The following is a 19,193-nucleotide window of genomic DNA, read 5'->3' as shown; positions in this document are numbered from 1 at the left end:
CGAGATGGGAATGTACTTGCTAAATTAGCAGAGTAGAATGAAAGTGAGGTGGCTGGAACATAGTAGAAAATGGAGGAATGTTGCAATGAATTTTCAGAGGGAGCAGAAGCATAGTGATGTGTATTCTTTTTTTTTTTTTTTTAAGATTTTATTTATTTATTCGACAGAGATAGAGACAGCCAGCGAGAGAGGGAACACAAGCAGGGGGAGTGGGAGAGGAAGAAGCAGGCTCACAGCAGAGGAGCCTGATGTGGGGCTCGATCCCATAACGCCAGGATCATGCCCTGAGCCGAAGGCAGACGCTTAACCACTGTGCCACCCAGGCGCCCCAAGAAGAAAGGCAATGATGTGTATTCTGTTCTAGGTGTTATGGGTAGTGCTTGAAAGGTTTTAAGCAGGAAAGTGGATCTGATTTTCATTTAAAAGGATGATTTGAACTGCTGTATATGAGGAAGCAATTGTAATAATCTAGGCAGGAGATCTTGGGGCCTGGAGGAATGTATTGTCATGGATATGCAAAGAGGTGGAACTTGGAAAGAAGGAGTCCATAGGACCTCAGGATGGATTGGAGGATGGGGGATAAGTGAAAGAAAGGAGTCAAAGACAACTTGTAAAGTTCTGTCCAACCAGATAGATGTGGGGGGCATATACTGGAATGGGGAAGACTGGCAATTTGAGGGAATGAAAATGAAGAGATTTGTTTTGGGCTTAATTTTAAAAAGCATAATAGACAATTCAAGTAGAGATGTCACATAGACAGTTGGGGCTACACTTTTAAAATTCTGGGAGTCTATAAGGGCTAGAGTTGTAACGCTTGGTGTTAAGAGCATTTGATGGAATTTGAAGCTATAGGAAATCACCTAAGGAGAGAATGTAGTTGGAGAAAAGAAGTGGCTCCAGCTCTCAGGTGGAACATAAGAGGAAGAGCCAACCCAGAAGACTGAGAATAAGTGGCCAGTGAAATAATAAGAAAATAGGAAGAGCATGGTGTCATAGAAGATGAGAAAAATGTGTGCTGATAGAGTGTCACCTATGAAGAGTGCTACTGAGAGGTCTGGCAGATGAGGGCCTAGAGTTGCACCAGGAAAGTCATGGAGGACCAGTACAAGAGCCGCCTTTTAAAAGATTTTTCTTTCTTTCTTTTTTTTTAAATTTTTTTATTTGAATATAGTTGACACACAATGTTACATTAGTTTCAGGTGTACAATATAGTGATTCAACTTCTCTATATGTTATGCTCTGCTTGCCACAATGTAGCTACCACCTGTCACCATACAAGGCTATTACAATATCCCTGACCATATTCCCCGTTATTTCTTTGTACAAGAGCAATCTTAGTGGAATGGGAGGGACTGAAGCCTGAAGAGAGTGGCTTGGGAAGAGACTATGTGACAACAAAGCAGCTGCAGAGAATATAAAAAATTATCTTCAGTCATTTTGCAGTAAATGGGAGAAGCAACAGGGGATAGTGGCAGGAAGATGCGGAGGCAAGGGAGTTTGCTTTTTGTTTTTCTTAAAAGTATTGCTAGATTAGTGTGCACATCAACAGGATTAAGCAAGAGAGGAAGAGGGGATATGGAAAGATGACGATTGCAAGAGCACTGTCATTGAGAGGATGGAGACATGGGATCCATACAAAAGGTTTTAGCCTTTGAAAAAGCAAAGGGATGTCCAAGGAGGCTGCTTGTGTAATTACCTCACCTCTTCTCTTAATTTATGTGTCATTACATAAATTATCTCATTTGATTCTCACATAATTCTTATATATCCAATCATTTCCATTTCCAGAGGAGGAAAATAAAGCTTAGAGAAGTTGGATAATTTCTCCAGTACATTCAGTTAATAAACAATAAACCTAGAATTCAAACCTTTCTTGCAACTCCAATCTGAATGCTCTTTCCACTACATAATACCTTGATGAAGCTGCCTTTCTAAAGCTTTCTCTGATGCAACATGGCAGATATTCACAAACAAAGAAGAACAATTGCTTTGATGCCATTATTCCCATTTGGTGACTAGTGATCAGCAAATTGTTTGGTAATTTCAAGTTTGAAATTCCTTGAATCCGCTCATGTGGAAGTTTAATGTCCAATGTCTATATCATTGTTTTCTGAATTGACTAACTGCTAGAATATAGCAAGGCCACACTTACACTTGCAACTAACTAACTAGCTAATGAACTAAATCTAAAATCTAATGCTTTTCTCAACAAATTTGGTTCAGATACTTGCTAACCAGAAATTGCCAATTCCTTTTGTTACCATTTTAAATGGAGTTCTGTGCAATAAAAAGGCAGTAAAGTTAAATACCTGATTATTAAATTAAAAAAAAAAAGGTAGGGGAAATACAAATTCCAGTCAAATGATGGTGCAGTACAGAGGAATTTATAATCCTATCATTCAAAAGGTGTGGAATTTGACATTAGATGTCCTGGGTTCAAGTCTTAGATATGGTAAACTCTCTTGGTGATCTCTTTTAAGTTGTTTAATCTTTTGATTTCCTTGTTAGTAAAATGAAAGTAGTAATGCTATGCAAAAGAGTTGTGAGGAACATAGGATAAGCCAGTGAGATAACTTTGTAAACTGGGAGTACATGTTAGTTGCTATTATTATTTATATGGTAATACATAGCGTGTTTTATTTTGTATTTCTTAACAAGCTTTGTGAGCCAAATTCTCTCTCTCTTCTGATAATGATGAACTATTCCTTACGGGTACATGGATAAAAGAGAAGAAAAGTGCCTGCAGAGGGACACCTCTCATTCTGCCTATTCTAAAAAGCAAATCTCTTGAAACTGTCTCAGTCACATTTTCCCACAGAAGCACGTCCATTATTGCTACCATAGTACTCACTTCAGCCACGCGCTCATTTGAATAACAAATGTGCATTGAGGGCCTGTTACGTTCCAGGCTCTGAAGAAACTAGACATCAGGATAGTAAAAGGATTGTGACACATTTCCACTTCTCCAGTAATTCACGGTGTAGTAAGAGAGTGTCTCCTCCGTATAAATTTGTCTATACATCCCTCCTCCCCATGCCCCACCTCTACCTCTACCTCTGAGTTCTGGAATGCCAAGACCCTGTCTTGGTCATCTTTAGTTTCCTTTATATTACTTATTACAATTTGTTGCTCATAGTAGGTATTCAATAAGTAATTATTGAATTGAAGAAATATTTCTAATGTATTTTTAAAAATACCAAGGTGTACTAGTGGACTAACAACCAAGATGGTTTTTTCTCATGATGTTTCTCTGGTTACATTTAACAGCAAGTTAAAATTAGATCCTTTTCTTTTTTTTTTTAAGAAAGAAAACCATAGCAACTGTGATGTTGAATGTTTCAGAGAGCACATTTTTAAGGATTTTCTTTTTCTGAATTGCCTATGTTTGAGGTGCCTATTTCAATAGAAATTCTAATAAATAATTTGTGGTACTAATAGCCATATAAACTGCTGATTGTATTGATGAAGCAATGGAAACTCCCACAATGAACAGCATGCTTGATAAAATGCTTGGAGAAAAAAATAAATGTGTTGAAAATCCACTGGATATATTTAAATGGTTACTCCCTGGAAATGGTTAAACATTAACCTCTCTTTGTTTCTTGTACCTGTATTTATTATAAAACTTTGGAAATTATTCTAATGCTTCATATAAACATTTGCCGGAGATCTTTTTTCTAAGGCATGAGGAAATCAATTTTACAGTGCTGTCTTCTAAATTAAAGAATGGGCATTTTTACAGAATGTTATCAGTGAATACATCTTTGACATACATAATGATTGTCTAATAGTTTTCTCTAAAAGTATTTTTATTGAAGTAATGATTAAAGTATAACTCAGTGCCTCAGGAACACTGACTAATGTCATGTTAATCAACTTGACTATTAAAAAAAATGAAGAGGTTGATAGTTTAAATCTAGTTGGTACATGATTCACTTGAACTATCAAAGAAGAAAATGTACTTTATCCAGGACCAAATTTAAAGTAAAATTTTTAAAAACTAGCAAAACACCTCAGAAACAACTTTTGTACAGTTACAGGCCTTATCTTTATAAAAATCCACTTTCGTTTCTCTTAAAATGTGTAAATAGCCTTTGACTCACAGCATCCTTATTGATCAACATCTATTGAATGCCTACTCTATGTAAAGCACTGAACTAATGTCAAGATAAGTAAAGCATATTTCTGCTTTTAGGGAGCTTATTGGAAGAAATAAGTCACTCATGCATAACTGCAATGTAGAAAATAAGTGGTATAAATGCAGTGGGTATTCTGAGGTGGGAGAGATGGATAACTTCTGGCTAGGTTTGGACAGGTAGAATGAGGTGGGAACAGTAAGATGGAGAATTCTTAGCAGACAGACTAGAAACCAGTATCTTTTGGAAGTAACAAGGAGTTCAACTTGACTTCAGAGCAGTTTATAGAAGGAGTGCTAAATAGGTGTCAAAATATGCACTGGGCTAGGTGGTGAGAGGCCTCGAATTTCAGATTATTTAAGTGGAGTTTTATATTTTTTTAAAAAAGTTGAAAGGGAGCAGTTGCATAACCCTTCTGTGGATATGCAACAATTTTTACAAAGAACAGGCTCTAAATCTGAAGCTGAAGTCACCTGATTTGTAACCAACATTGAAAAATATTAATTGGGTTTAACCATACTTTATCAGCCTGTACATTTAGGCCACTTTAAGACATTAGGATATTTATTCTGCGTTTTTGAGGGGGCCTGAGTTGTTGTTTCTCATTCAAATTTGGAATTATTGATCTTCCGGGTGTTTGAAAACAAAACATCTGCCCTCAAACTTACTCCTTCTGAGTGCTCTGTGTACCATGTACACTTTTTCCTCCTTTATTATTGTTTCTTGTATAAAACTGCACTGAAGACCAAAATTATGATTTCTATAAATGGTTTAAGGCCTGATGCAGAAAATACTCAGATGCCTGTTTCTTAAAAACAATGAAACCTTCCTTCTTGAAATGAAAAAGGGCTTGGGGAGGAAGATTGGAGTGGGGAATTTGAAGGAAAAATGGACTGAGGGAGGAAGAGAGAGAGCAGGGTGGGGCAAGGAGGGAGAAAGGGAGGGAGAGCAATTATCTTCCAGAAGAAATGGTCATAAAGATAAATTTATACATGTGTATGTTTCAAGAAATGTAAAATAAATGCAGAAGAGATAGGTAATGCTGCTGTAGATGCTAAAAATGTTATTAACTAAAACCAACTACAGATATTCTGATACATTTTAATGATTGGTTCTTGAAAGTGGAGAGTTTAGAAAACATAACCTAGGAGATACCATGAAAATTTTGGAGTAGGTCACCCACCAGCAATTCCTGTTTATCTTTTGCAGTCTATTGTAAGAATGAATATGAATCCTTAAAATCAAATATTTTGAGCTTTAAACAAGTTTCAACACCCTCACCTCTCTTTTGCTTCACAGATAGCATTAGACCAAGAGGGGAACATAAATATAATTTCTATAGTATTCGTAAGAATCCATCTTTATTTAGAACTTAGCCACATTGTGGTTTATAAGTTTTACTCAAAATTTCATACAACATTTAAAAAAAACATTTAATGCATATGTGAGGTGTCAGAGTTGTGCTACTTCCATTTCTGCATCTTCGCTATTGAAAGAAATACTGGTATAGATGTGTATCCCTCATGTCCATCCACCAGAGATCCTAATTCAAGGACCAAAGCTAACTTTGATTCAACTCAAATCCTTTATGGAATAAGAACAAGCATAAGATAGAGTGATGGCCAAGACAGTTTTCCCCTCACTACTCTGACTAGTCACATCAGTGGTCCAAGAAATGTATTGGATGCCAGACATAATTCTAAAAGAAGAAAAGAAAACAGAGTCCTGCAAAAAGTAATGCTGTGTTGATGGGGCCTGTGATTCCCAGTCATGGTTATCTTCTTCATTATCAAGCATAATACAGACTGAAAAAAATTTTATTTTATTTTTTTAGGTATTTTCCCCCATAGACACACAAGTCTAATATGTCGGTATAAATCAATGGGGAAATATTCTAATATTAAACTTTTGCAAATTAGCATCCAAGACCACTATTATTGGAATTATTGGAACTTGATCTTTCCTATGAGATCATAGGAGGGTTTTTGATAATGTCCATGTTTGACCTATGCCCCTTCTGATGACACAAATGTACAATGGTAGAGGGAGAAACGGCCTCAAGCCATATATATGGTTTTGCTTCTTCCTTCATTTTCCTTAAGAATTACCGGGTCATGGGGTGCCTGGGTGGCTCAGTTGTTTAACATCCGCCTTCGGTTCTGGTCATGATCCTCGAGTCCCAGAATCCAGCCCCACCTCAGGATCCCTGCTTAGCAGGGAGTCTGCTTCTCCCTCTGCCCATCACCTGCCTGTGCTCTCTCACCCCGCTTGCACTCTCTGGCTCTTACTCTCGCTCTCTCAAATAAATAAATAAGATCTTTAAAAAAAATAGAATTACTGGATCAGAGTTCAGAGTGTTTTAAAGGTTTTCCTATAGGCAAACTGCTGTCTTTCAAACAAACAAATGAACAACTTTAATAAAATCATAAGTTTTGAGAAGCTGCTCAAGACTTTATCTTCAGTCAGGTACTGTCCTTGTAGATGAGAAGAAGCAAGAAAGTTAGCTTTTATGTCATTGTTATCCTGTTGTTATCCTCAGCCCTTCTTGCATTTTCTCCTCTCTCTGTGCTCTGATGTAAGTCTGCCATTAGCTGTAAAGAACAGCATGCTAATAGAGGAAGAGAGTGGAGAAGGCTAGGAGTAGTGAGTGCAAGTCTTAGGGAGGAAAGACTTGTATGATACAGAGATAGGAAAACTAATGACAAACAATGTGACATGGGTAAGTAACTTAACCTCTCTACCTCTTAGTTTCTTTGGAAGATATGGTTCTCATTCCTATATACCCTACAGAGTTGTTTCCAGGACAGAAGCTGATGGGTAAAAGGGTCTTTAAAAAACAGGAACCAACTATACTACATAATTATTAAATCTTAGGACATTTTATATTTTGAAATTAATCTAACATCAGAGATAGTATATAGTATGCCTTTGAATCAAAAGATAATTAGTTATTACATATTTTGAACAGTAATGATTTAGGAAAAATGTCTCATCATTATAAAAGTACAGCATTGATACCATTGCTACAAAAATATTAATACAGTAGACTCAAGATGAATATGTGGCTCCACATTAATGTGAGGTTGAAGGTCATGTTCTTCTGCTATCAAATCAGTTCTGAATAATAGTTATCTTTAAAGCTGTTAAACTTGAGATTTTCATTACTAATAGAAGAAATAAATCGAGGAAACATTGTGCTTACAACATTTCTGGAATCTTTTCAGAGGAAGCAGCTGTGGTTTCTTTAGACTCCCAAGTCTATTATGCAGGTTAGCAGTATATTTTATAATGAGTTCTAGACCACCTGCCTTTCCAAGGAAATTAATATTGAGATGGATTTTTTTTGTCTTCTTTTGTCCTCAGTGCCTATGTATAAGGTTTTCCTATCCCCACAAAAATGTTCATTCAATGTTGTTCAGCTATAGATGATTATGTTTAAAGACATTGTCTAAATGTGTTTTCGACAAATTCTTGGTGAGTTTTGAGATTGAAACACACCCTTCTCTAATAAAACTGTCAGCAGATAATGTACATACAGTTTCACTTTAAGGTTATAAATACCTATAATGAATAAAACAGTATTTCCAATGAATTTGACTGTAGTTTTAAACCACTGGAATTTCAAAATATTGTTTTAATTATTTTCCTCCTTCTCATCCTTACAGGAGTTTCAGGGGGGAATCAATGGATTGAGGAAGCAGTAGGAATTTGGAGAATACAGTGAATAGGGTCTATCCTGATCAGCTTATTCCAAAGATAAACACAAGCAAGAAAATGTCTACCTTAGCAAACCAACCAAGCATCCTGGAAATGTCACAAGAGGTTAAGAAAAGCTGTGGAGATAAACAGGTAGAAATCACAGTTGAAAGAATAAAAATGGCAAAGAGCATCAAAGAAAAACAAAGTAATGATTTAGAGAAAGTGGCCTTTAAAAGGAAGGCAGAAAATGAAGAAAAGCCAGCTGGGAAGAAAGAGGCAAAGATAACAGAGCTTGACAGCACGTTGATCACCATGCCTCTGCCTCACATCCCCTTAAAAAACATCATGGATGTGGAGGTGAAGTTGGTCTACATCGATGAAGAGGACGTGAGCTATGAGTTTGTAGAGTCCTTCATGTCCACTGGGATTCGACCAACGTGCCGAGCTGCTGAAACAGTAGACCCTTTGCATGTACCTAATTTCAACTTTCTGCCTCAGATCGACAAATGGCTTCAGGTAGCCTTAAAGGATGCCAGCTCTTGCTACAGACAAAAGAAATACGCTGTGGCAGCAGGACAGTTCAGAACAGCATTGGAGGTATGGAATTAAAGAATATATAGATTGGTGACAGGAAACTGTGAAATGGAAAGTGTGATTACACTGAGCAGCTCTGATCATACTGTAATAAACCATGATCATAGAGTGAAAATATTGAATGATATCAGGATTATATGATTGCCAGTTTATATAAAGCAAATAAGATATGCCTGCAAATTATATGCCTGTGTGCACTTGACATATAGAAATCACCCCAAAAGCATACCTCATGCTTTTTCTCTGTTAACAAACCCTGCAGTGAATGGTAACATATAAAAATGCAGTTGGTTTTGTAATTCAGGTGTATACCTATAAAAGCCATAAAGTTTTAGTACAGTGGTGGTGGGTAGAATACAGATTCTCTCTCTAGAAATAGGAAGTTAATGAGTATATGAATTTTTCCCTTTTGATCTGTAGTCTTCATAATTAAATGCAACCATCTTTACTGTTTAGCATGGGCTGATAATTTATGCCTGATACTTATTAAAAACAAAATAACACCATTTTACTTTGTCATCAAACTTCACTTTCCTTCCCGTTCTAGTGAGCTTTATAAATAATTATTTTTCTCTCTGCAAGCAGGTAAATTGGTCAGTATTGTTTATGGCATAAAGAAAAAGCCCATGGACTAAAATAAACTTGGGAATCACCACTGAAACACAAAATAGGTAGTGGGAAAAATTGTTCCATCTCACTCAATCTGTAAAAGAACCAAAGTGGGTCACTAAAAGTCATACTGACCTGACAATATTGGTGACTATTTCATTAATTACAAAAAAATTTTTACAATGCATTCTGTATGTGCATGGTGGCTCCTGGAGATATAAAAAACATGAGTTAGAATGTGGTCCTTTCCCCCTAACAATCTGGTGAGGGAGGCAAACCAGTAAACAGTTAAATAGAGCTAGTGTAAAGAGGAAATGAATCCACCATAAGACAGAAAGCATGAGCAGGAGTTAAGTGTGAGATGTTTGTGGTGGAGATTTAAAGAGAAGTATTATTTCCACTGTTACTTGGAGTTTAAAATGACTGTATCCACAATGAATTATTAATGGATAATGCCAGACAATGGTATCCCTAAATATTTAAAAAGAAACTCTAAACACAGAAAAGGAGGTCCAAAGAGATATGAAGTGATGAAGTGGTGCACAAAAGGATGCATCTATAAATACTTCTGTCCTCACAAAGGGTAGTCTACACAAAGAAGGGAAGAGTGATGCATTATATAAACTTGTGCACTGTGTAAAAAGTGCCAAAAAATTAAGTTATGCACAAACCACTGAGAGTCCTATGCTGTCCTTTGCGCCAAAATCCAGAAGCCTCTGGCTGAGGAAAGGACGCTAAAGAAAGGCTCCAGGAAGAACCCTGAGATTTCTACTAGGGCCATTTTCAGCTGAAGTTTTTTTTAGGGTGGGGGACCAGGGTTAAATGTATAATTTTAAAGATGAAGAAAAATAATCACTTTGGAAATTAAAAAAAGAAAAGCATAAAATAAGAAAGGATATAAGCTATAAATTAAGTCTAGGTAGAAGCCAAAACTATCTGTATCAACTGGAAGAAAAGATATGGTTTTTCCATAAAACCCAATGTTCAAAATTATAAAATTTGAATCCGGTTTTAATGACCCCAAGATGTAACTGTTCTAGAAAATACTTTTGTTCTGACTCTCTCTTGTGTTCTCTCTCTCTCTTTCTTTCTCTCACTCTCTCTCTCTCTCTCTCTCCCCCTCTTTCCTCCACCTTTCTCCACTCCTCCCCCACTCCCCAACAAGGGTTTTGAGGAGAGTGTTGGATGCTGACACTAATTACTGGTAATTAACAAAGGTAATTATTTTGAGACCAAAACTTAGCTTAGACATCTGGCCTAGCTTTTGTCTAATTATCTTGGGAGTTAACTTTGAAATTTTACCTAGAATGTCTCTTAATAAAACAGAGCTGCTGGGAATAGAAAAGATTTTTAACCTCTTTAATCCTTTCTTCTCCAAAATTTAACTTCTTCAGTACTGACTGTTCATAGTATTTAATGCATCTCTCACTTTTCATTAGGTCCTAACATGGCTTCAAGTAGGGTTGAATGGATCACTGAGACCAAGGCATAATGATAAGGATCACACCTGAAAGACAGATGCACTAATAAATATTTGAGTGTATGTAAGCTAGGATTAGGTTTGGCTGCAAGTGACAGAAAACCCAAAATAACAGTGTCTACAGCAAGAGAGGTTTTGTTTTGTTTTGTTTCACATAAATGTAGGTAGTCAAATGCCGGTATGGTATGATCATCAGAGCTCCAGATTCTATCTTGCTCCTCAAGATGTGGCTTTGACCTCATGAGCCAAAATGGCAGCTCCTATTGATGTCATCATATCCACATTCTAGGCAGCCAAAAGGCAGAAAAAGGAAGGAGAGAGGCGCACTGTGTCTCCGTGAGCACAATTCACAGAGGTTGTACACACCTTTCCCATTTTCTTTTCTATTGACCCAAATTAAGTCATGTGGCCACTCAAACCTACAAGGGAGGCTGAAAACTGTGGTCTTTATTCTGGATGGCCCTAACATTCAGGGGTTGTATTAATAAGAAGAGAATGGATATTGAAGGATAGCTAGCAACTTTCCCATGGAGTGCTTATTACTTGGGAGGCATCGTGAGGTATACAGAACACCGCCAAATGGGTGGTACCAGGTCAGCTATAGGAGTACACAGACACTGGTTATGGTTAAAGATAGAACCATAGAAAAGAAACAAAAATAAAAAAGGGGGAAAGGCTCTGAAGATTAATTGGCATGATAATTTTCAATGTTTCTAATAACCCCATTAGAAATGTTCTACTTAGATGTTAGTTTCCTTGTACTATTGACAAATTATAGCTCCTTTTGTTTTCATAACATGGTCACTAACTAGATAGGTAGATTTATGATAATATTTTAGAATGGTTAAGATAAAATGGTAAGCAATGATTCAGAAGACAACAATTTAGCTTCCAAAAAGGAGTCAACTTCAATAGGATTTCAGAACACAGGAGGCATTTATTTGAATGGGCTTGATGAAATTATTTATGTTTTATGCTTTACTTTTGCTATGTAAAGTTGAACCAGTTATATAGATGAGATTAGTGCTTAGCTCTGTGACCAATTCATCCATCTTTGTTAAGTTTTATTAAAATCAGCCATTGGGGCACCTGGGTGGCACAGTCGTTAAGTGTCTGCCTTCGGCTCAGGGCGTGATCCCAGCGTTCTGGTATCGAGCCCCACATCAGACTCTTCTGCTGGGAGCCTGCTTCTTCCCCTCCCAATCCCCCTGCTTGTGTTCCCTCTCTCGCTGGCTGTCTCTCTCTTTCTGTCAAATAAATAAATAAAATCTTAAAAAAAAAAAAAAATCAGCCGTTATTTGCTCTTGGGTTTGTATTCACATCAGAAGACATACCAATAGGGCAAAAGTTATAAGCTGGAGATAAAAACACATCCAAATTAAATCACATGTGTATGCCTAGATCCTTAATTTTTAAAGGACAATTATTTTTTTTCTAAAGTAATCAAAGACCTGATGATAAAGAACACAGGAAATCATTCTGATAAAACATAAATCTTTGCTTTACAGGCAGATTACTTAAAAGGTAAAGGAGGAAAACCTTTCACAATCTCTTATCAGGGGCCGACCAATAGTCCAAGAAAATTTTGATGAAAAATATTAAGTTGTAGTTTTTCTTAGGCATAAGTACATTAAGCATATCAAAGTTTATTAAAAAAACTTATAATAAATTTTCTTAGGCATAAGTACATTAAGCATATCAAAGTTTATTAAAAAAACTTAAAATAAATAAAATAAAACTTACAATAAATTTAATTTTATCCAGCTCAATCACACATAAAATTATTTTCCCAAGGTTCCTTCTCCATAATCCTTCTACAACTTTTTTAGATTCGGATTTTTTCCTATTCTTTTTCCTCTTTTTTACCTCTCTTTAGGATAAAATTACTTTTTCCTCAACAAAAATGCATCTCCATTCCTCATACCTTCTTTTACTGAAAACACACATCCTACTTTCCCTGTATACAGAGATATTTCCCTTGTTATTTCTAGTAGTTTTAATTATATATTAGAATTTTTCACCCTTTAAAACCTTAATTTTAGTAAAAACTAAGTAACCAATTGTGAATTGTTACATCAGCATTCTTTAGATTGGCAAATTTACATTTTATGTTTTCTAGAGACATATGCTTCCTTAGAGTACAGTTTTTTCAATGTGGCATAAAATATGTTTACTGATAGATCCAAATATCTTTAGTTCCTTTGTAAAAAGGAAACCAAAAGGGGTTAAACCTATGTTCAGTAATTAATGTTTGTTTTATCTTATTTGGAAATGATCTGGATATTTAACGAATTTAACTTAACTCATCATTGAACTTAGCAAAATTTTCAGGTTTCAGGTTACTGTAAAGATTTGGGGGAACTATTTGAAAAGTTCACCTAACTACTTTTTATCCTACCTGATGGAGGAAAGACATTAAGGTTTGAAGCTGACAGCGAAGAAAGAATTCTTGAGACATTGTTGGTGCACAAAGGTGGTTTCATTAAAGCACGGGACAGGACCTGTGGGCAGAAAGAGCTGCAATGGGGTCGTGAAGAGTGGCCCATTATATATTCTCAAGTTGGGAGGGGGTTAGGGATAGTGTAAGCCTCCCAAGTATTTTTGGAAATAGGGTTTCCAGGATCCTGAGGGGGTTAGCTATTGTTAGGAAAAGTCATTTATTACTGTTTAGCAAAAAGTCAGTCGTGAGACCCTTCATATCTATATCGGTGAGTCATATACTTGGGGGATGATTGCCAAGATATATCTTGGGGGGGAGGTAGAGATAAAGGAAGTTTCCAAAGGAATTTTTATAGGTTAAGGTAGACTTACAGGACTCGGGAGGTTGGGCGAAGATTTCCTTTTGCCCTTAGGAAAGTATCAATATCCAGGCAGTTGAGTCCCTAGAGGAATGTCACTCTGACTGTTTCAAGGACTTGTCAATGGGCTGTAGGTAGTAAAGAAATTTCATATTTTTTCTTCTGCCTTTGTTTCCCACATCACTACCTACATGTATTTTAATTTACTTGTTCTTAACAATTACGTTTAGATTACCCACAAAAACTTCATAAGACATTAGACAAAGTCGGTTGTTCTAAGTTATTTTTCCCCCAACACATTTTAATAGAGATAATAAGAACTTATTTGATTACTAAACCCAGGTAGAATAAAAGCTTTATGTTTAATGCTGGTAACACTGAAGACATGCCTTAAACTAGCTATTATGTACTAGAGATTATACTTCAAATGAGTTTAATTTGCCTTAAATTAGCTTTTATTTACTAAAGATTAATCCTAGAGCATGTGAACTTAAGAATCCTTTGGGTTAATTTGTTATATTTCTGAGAGCTTTAGAATACCCAGTCCTTATAAGCATTTGCCTTTAAACCAACTAAATAGAGCTCTTATACAAATAAATTTTGGCACTATCCATCCAGCGGTAGAAAAATACCACATATCTACAATACATATATATAGACACATAAACACACACAGACACAGAGACCTTATAGTTTCACTTAAAATGTTAACCATAAAACAAGCACAATAATGTAAAATTCATTAGTTATAAAAAGAACGGTTGGAATAAATTAAGTTTATCTGCTCAGATGGCTAAAGCTTTTCCTACTAGTATTTGTGGAGAAGACACTTAAGATTTGTATTTGTCCTTGACTAGGAAACTCATGGAAGCTGTGGAGTAGTTTGTATTTAAAAAAGGAGGGAAGGAAGGAAGGAAGGAAGGAAGGAAGGAAGGAAGGAAGGAAGGAAGGAAGGAAAGGAAAGGAAAGGAACTCCACCCGCCCCCCAATTTTTTTTCTTCCTATAAGAATTACCTCCTTTACTTTCAAGAGATGGCCTAGATAAGTGTTTCCATCACAAAGGCACAGTGAAAGAATGTAAGTTCCTCCAAGAAGGACTTTGGTTTTCTAAGGCCAATATTTACAAGTCTTTTGAGATAAGTGGGGGAGATTTTAGGATTGGTTAAAAAGGAGTAGATGAACCTTAGCTGCCTCTGTGGCTGCATTTTTAGTGCTGCAAAGATATGTACGATAAGGACGGTTCTCAAGAATTGGCTCACAGCCTCAAAGACACCAAGGGTTGATCCACCAATTTAACTACACTATCTTTTTTAGTAAACTCTTTTTCAAAGCCCTCAGAAGGTTTTTTCTTTCTCTCTGGATACAGAGTTTCATTTTGGCTTTGGGGAGGAAGCCTAAAAATAAATGCTTATCAGGCTCTGCAATTGGGCCAATTTTTGACCGACCGCAGAGCTACTTTGTAGCTGTTAGCCAAGACACACAGTAAATACTTCTGACAGTACTGAACAACCCCTTGGACTTAAGAGGTGTCCCCAAAGAGGGTGCAAAAGATATTTTAATTTCCCCTCTCTACCCAGTACTACAGACAGAGAGCTGGGAAAGCTGAATCTAGTAAGAATTCTCACCCTTAGTTGGCTTCTGCCAGTTTTTCCAGGATCCCATCTGCAGATTCTGACTGGGGTTTAAAATGGAGAGTGTAGCTCTGATATTTACTAGAATTTGGCGAGGTTTTTCATTAAATTTAATTTTAGTTCCCTTTAGCTGTTTAAGGGAATAATATAGCAGTTTACCAGGAAATGAGTGAGTCCCACCAATTTGGGGAGGGGCCCACATGTGGACCTTCCTTTGAAGGTAGATATGGGAGCATTTGTGTTAGTATTAAAGAATTTGCACAAGGCCTGTGAGGACAATTTGATTTCTAGTGTCCCAGATGATTACAACTGAGACATCAGTTTCTGGACCAGTGTTTTGCTAATGGATTTTTAGGAGGGTGTAATGGGAGGGGCCTAAGTGTCATTTTAGATATCTTTTGTGTCTTCAATTTTTCATTAGCCTTTTGCAACAAAACTTTCAATAAAGTTTTTTTAGAGTCTTGAAGCCTTTTGGAAGCTTCTATGTACCATTTATTTTTATTTTTATTTTTTTTTTTAAGATTTTACTTATTTATTTATTCGACAGAGATAGAGACAGCCAGCGAGAGAGGGAACACAAGCAGGGGGAGTGGGAGAGGAAGCAGCAGGCTCATAGCAGAGGAGCCTGATGTGGGGCTCGATCCCATAACGCTGGGATCACGCCCTGAGCCGAAGGCAGACGCTTAACCGCTGTGCCACCCAGGCGCCCCTCTATGTACCATTTAAAGTAGGTATCCTGTTCTGTTTGATTTGGGAGGCCTAGCTTTTAAGTGTACTTAAATAAACAATCTTATCTAAATAAAACCATGATGCCCACTGTAATTCTAGGTTGTTTTTAGTAAGATTTTGCATTTTTATAGGTATTTATAGCTTCTGTGTCCATAGTTCTTAGACATAAAATAAGCTGTATGCCAGAAGGTGGCACGCTTAACTGTTTAGATTTTAAGGATCCCATTTTTATCATTCATTCATTCATTCATTCATTCATTCATTTTAGCTTAGGCTTTGGGTCTCTCATAGCCAAATTAATACCTGAAAAGGATATGCTGCTTGGTTAAGAACAGTGTGATGTTTTACCTCATTGCACAGAAATTTTCTCGAAGTCGGCAGATGACTCTAGTGTCAATCTAACCCGTTCTGGATAACCAACTTATCCTTCCATGGGAGTCTTTGAGTTACATAATGAGTGCTCCAACAGCCTGTAAGTGTTTGACTCTTGCCCACCAATTTTTGTGACTTTTTTAGTTTCTGAGATTCCCATTAGTAGTTAGGCTTTACCTCATGTGTACATTAACATACCAGCAATAACCAACAAACTGGGGACTAGGGAAAGGATTGAACCAGCAAACCTCAACAAATAGGGACTGTGAACTAGAGAGTCCACCTGAATGGAGAACTGCAGACTGCTACTAACTGTTCCCACATGGAGCTTGGGCTAGGGGGTTAGATGTTACTGCAGGCTGACCAAGAGCACCACCAGCAATTCCCACTGTGGAACCTGGGACCAGGGAAAGAATTGAGCCAACAGAACCCAAAGAATGGGGCCACAGACTGATTCCAAACAAATGAAGGACTCCAGCTGCCTCCAGCGGTTCCAAAAGTGGAATCTTGGGAAGGATTCCAAACAAACAGGGAACTACAGACTAAACAAACCATCAACAGTTCCCAGCATGGAATCTGGAGACAGAACCAAAGCTAGGATTTTTTACTCAAAGATCTGGGAATTGCAGACTGAAAAGCCAGCTAGATCTGGAGCTCCACACAAAGTGAGCAGAGCTCAGAACCAAGAACTTACCCACAGCCCTCAGAAATGGTGAGAAAGACATTGGATTCAGAGTGTTCACAAGTTATCATGCCTGTGTTTCTCATTGTCCCTGAAGCTATCAAAGTCTCCTTTAATCTTGCTGCTGCCACCAAATCTGTTAAAAAACAAAAATTTAAGAATTTGAAGATCTAATTGGCTTTATTCAACAGTTCAAGAATCTGGCAGCATGCTATCCAGCAGTAAAAGGAGCTCTGAAGGGCAAAAGGCAGAAAAGGGGCAGGAAATGGAAATTATTAATAAAGAACGCATTGTTTTAGGCAAGGTCACCCTTAGAGAATGGAAAGGGTTCATCAGGTAGATTATCTAAATAGTGCTGACCAGGTAGTTTCATTTTGATTGGTTAAAGTTTACATTCCCGGAAGGCTGAAACTGCAATTAGGTTAGATATTAAGTCGATCTGCTGATATGGGGCTTAGCATAACTGATTCCATTTGGGGCCTGTTACCTCTTTTTTTAACAGATGGAACTATTATTCTTTTGTTACTAATGAAAAAACTAAGTGACAGATAACTTGAGTAACTTGCTCGAGGGATAACAGAAGTGGTAGAACCAAAAGCTGAACCAGGGTGGCCTGGTTCCCCAATTAACCACTATGCCTTTGCTACTCTAAGTGTGAGTTTGTTGGAAATACAGAATTTTGGATTGTGCCAGACCTATAGAATCAGGAAAGTGATCTTTGTGCACACTGCAGTTTGAGGAGCATTGTACTCTGATATGTCAACATTAAACAATTTGCCCTTCAGTTGAAACTTCACAGTTTGGCTCTTAACTTAATATGCTCTATGTCCTCACTAATTTCATAAGAAAGAATTTCCTTTTAATTAAAGAATTTTCCTTCCAGTTTTTTTTCCTATAACAATGGTTTAGAATTTTTTAATTTCAAAGACCTGTAAATTAAAAAAAAACAAAAACAAAAGTTAGTGGTAGAGGAGAGGATTTATATTGTATTTGTATTGTGCAAGAACATTACAAAAATTACAATCTTTTTTTGGTGCAAAATGGTGGTTTATTTTATTTCTTTTCCTTTATAATAATTTTTTATTGTGTTATGTTAGTCACCATACAGTATATCCTTAGTTTTTGATGTAAAGTTCCATGATTCATTATTTCCATATAACACCCAGTGCACCATGCAATATGTGCCCTCCTTAATATCCATCACCAGCCTATCCCAATCCTCCACCCCTCTCCCCTCTGAAGCCCTCAGTTTGTTTCCTAGAGTCCATAGTCTCTCATGGTTCATTCCCCCTTCTGTTTACCCCCCCTTCATTCTTCCCTTCCTTCTCCTACGATCTTTCTGCTATTCCTTATGTTCCACAAATGAGTGAAACCATATGATAATTGTCTTTCTCTGCTTGACTTATTTCACTTAGCATTATCTCCTCCAGTCCCGTCGATGTTGCTGCAAATGTTGGGTAATCGTTCTTTCTGATGGCTGAGTAATAGTCTACTGTATATATGGACCACATCTTCTTAATCCAGTCATCTGTTGAAGGGCATCTTGGCTCCTTTCACAATTTAGCTATTGTGGACAATGCTGCTATGAACATTGGGATGCATATGGCCCTTCTCTTCACTACGTCTCTATCTTTGGGGTAAATACCCAGTAGTGCAATTACTGGGTCATAGGGTAACTCAATTTTTAAATTTTTTAGCAGACCTCCACGCTGTTTTCCAGAGTGGCTGTACCAACTTGCATTCCCACCAACAGTGTAAGAGGGATCCCCTTTCTCCACATCCTCTCCAACATTTGTTGTTTCCTGCCTTGTCAATTTTTGCCATTCTAACTGGCGTAAGGTGGTATCTCAATGTGGTTTTGATTTGAATTTCCCTGATGGCTAGTGATTTTGAACATTTTTTCATGTGTCTGTTAGCCATTTGTATGTCTTCATTGGAAAAGTGTCTGTTCATATCTTCTGCCCATTTTTTTATTTGATTATTTGTTTCCTGTGTATTGAGTTTGAGAAGTTCTTTGTGGATCTTGGATACTAGTCTTTTATATGTAGTGTCATTTGCAAATATCTTCTCCCATTTCGTGCACTGCCTTTTAGTTTTTTTGACTGTTTCTTGGCTGTGCAGAAGCTTTTTATCTTGATGAAGTCCCAGAAGTTCATTTTATCTTTTGTTTCTCTTTCCTTTGGAGATATGTCATGAAAAAGGTTGCTGTGGCCGATGTCAAAGAGGTTGCAGCCTATGTTCTCCTCTAGGATTTTGATGGATTCCTGTCTCACATGGAGGTCTTTCATCCATTTGTAGTTTATCTTTGTATATGGTGTGAGAGAGTGGTCAGGTTTCATTCTTTCGTATATAGATGTCCAATTTTCCCAGCACCATTTATTGAAGAGACTGCCTTTTTTACGCTGGATGTTTTTTTCTGCTTTATCAAAGATCAGTTGCCCAAAGAACCGAGGGTCCATTTCT

At 37.0% G+C, this 19,193-nt stretch overlaps 1 protein-coding gene across 1 annotated transcript in view; it reads left to right on the top strand.

The window, feature by feature from the left end:
* The first annotated feature begins 7,820 nt into the window (after positions 1–7,820).
* SPATA16 (spermatogenesis associated 16) overlaps positions 7,821–19,193 on the top strand; it is a 224,322-nt gene continuing 212,949 nt past the window's right edge. Inside the window, 1 exon segment of the mRNA XM_048215147.1 lies at positions 7,821–8,432. Coding sequence (XP_048071104.1) covers positions 7,821–8,432 — 612 coding nt within the window.

The sequence above is a fragment of the Ursus arctos genome, unplaced genomic scaffold, assembly GCF_023065955.2.
Source record: "Ursus arctos isolate Adak ecotype North America unplaced genomic scaffold, UrsArc2.0 scaffold_4, whole genome shotgun sequence".
Classification (NCBI taxonomy): domain Eukaryota; kingdom Metazoa; phylum Chordata; class Mammalia; order Carnivora; family Ursidae; genus Ursus; species Ursus arctos.
Note: the sequence above shows the minus strand (reverse complement) of the source record. Positions and strands in the feature narration are given on the sequence as shown.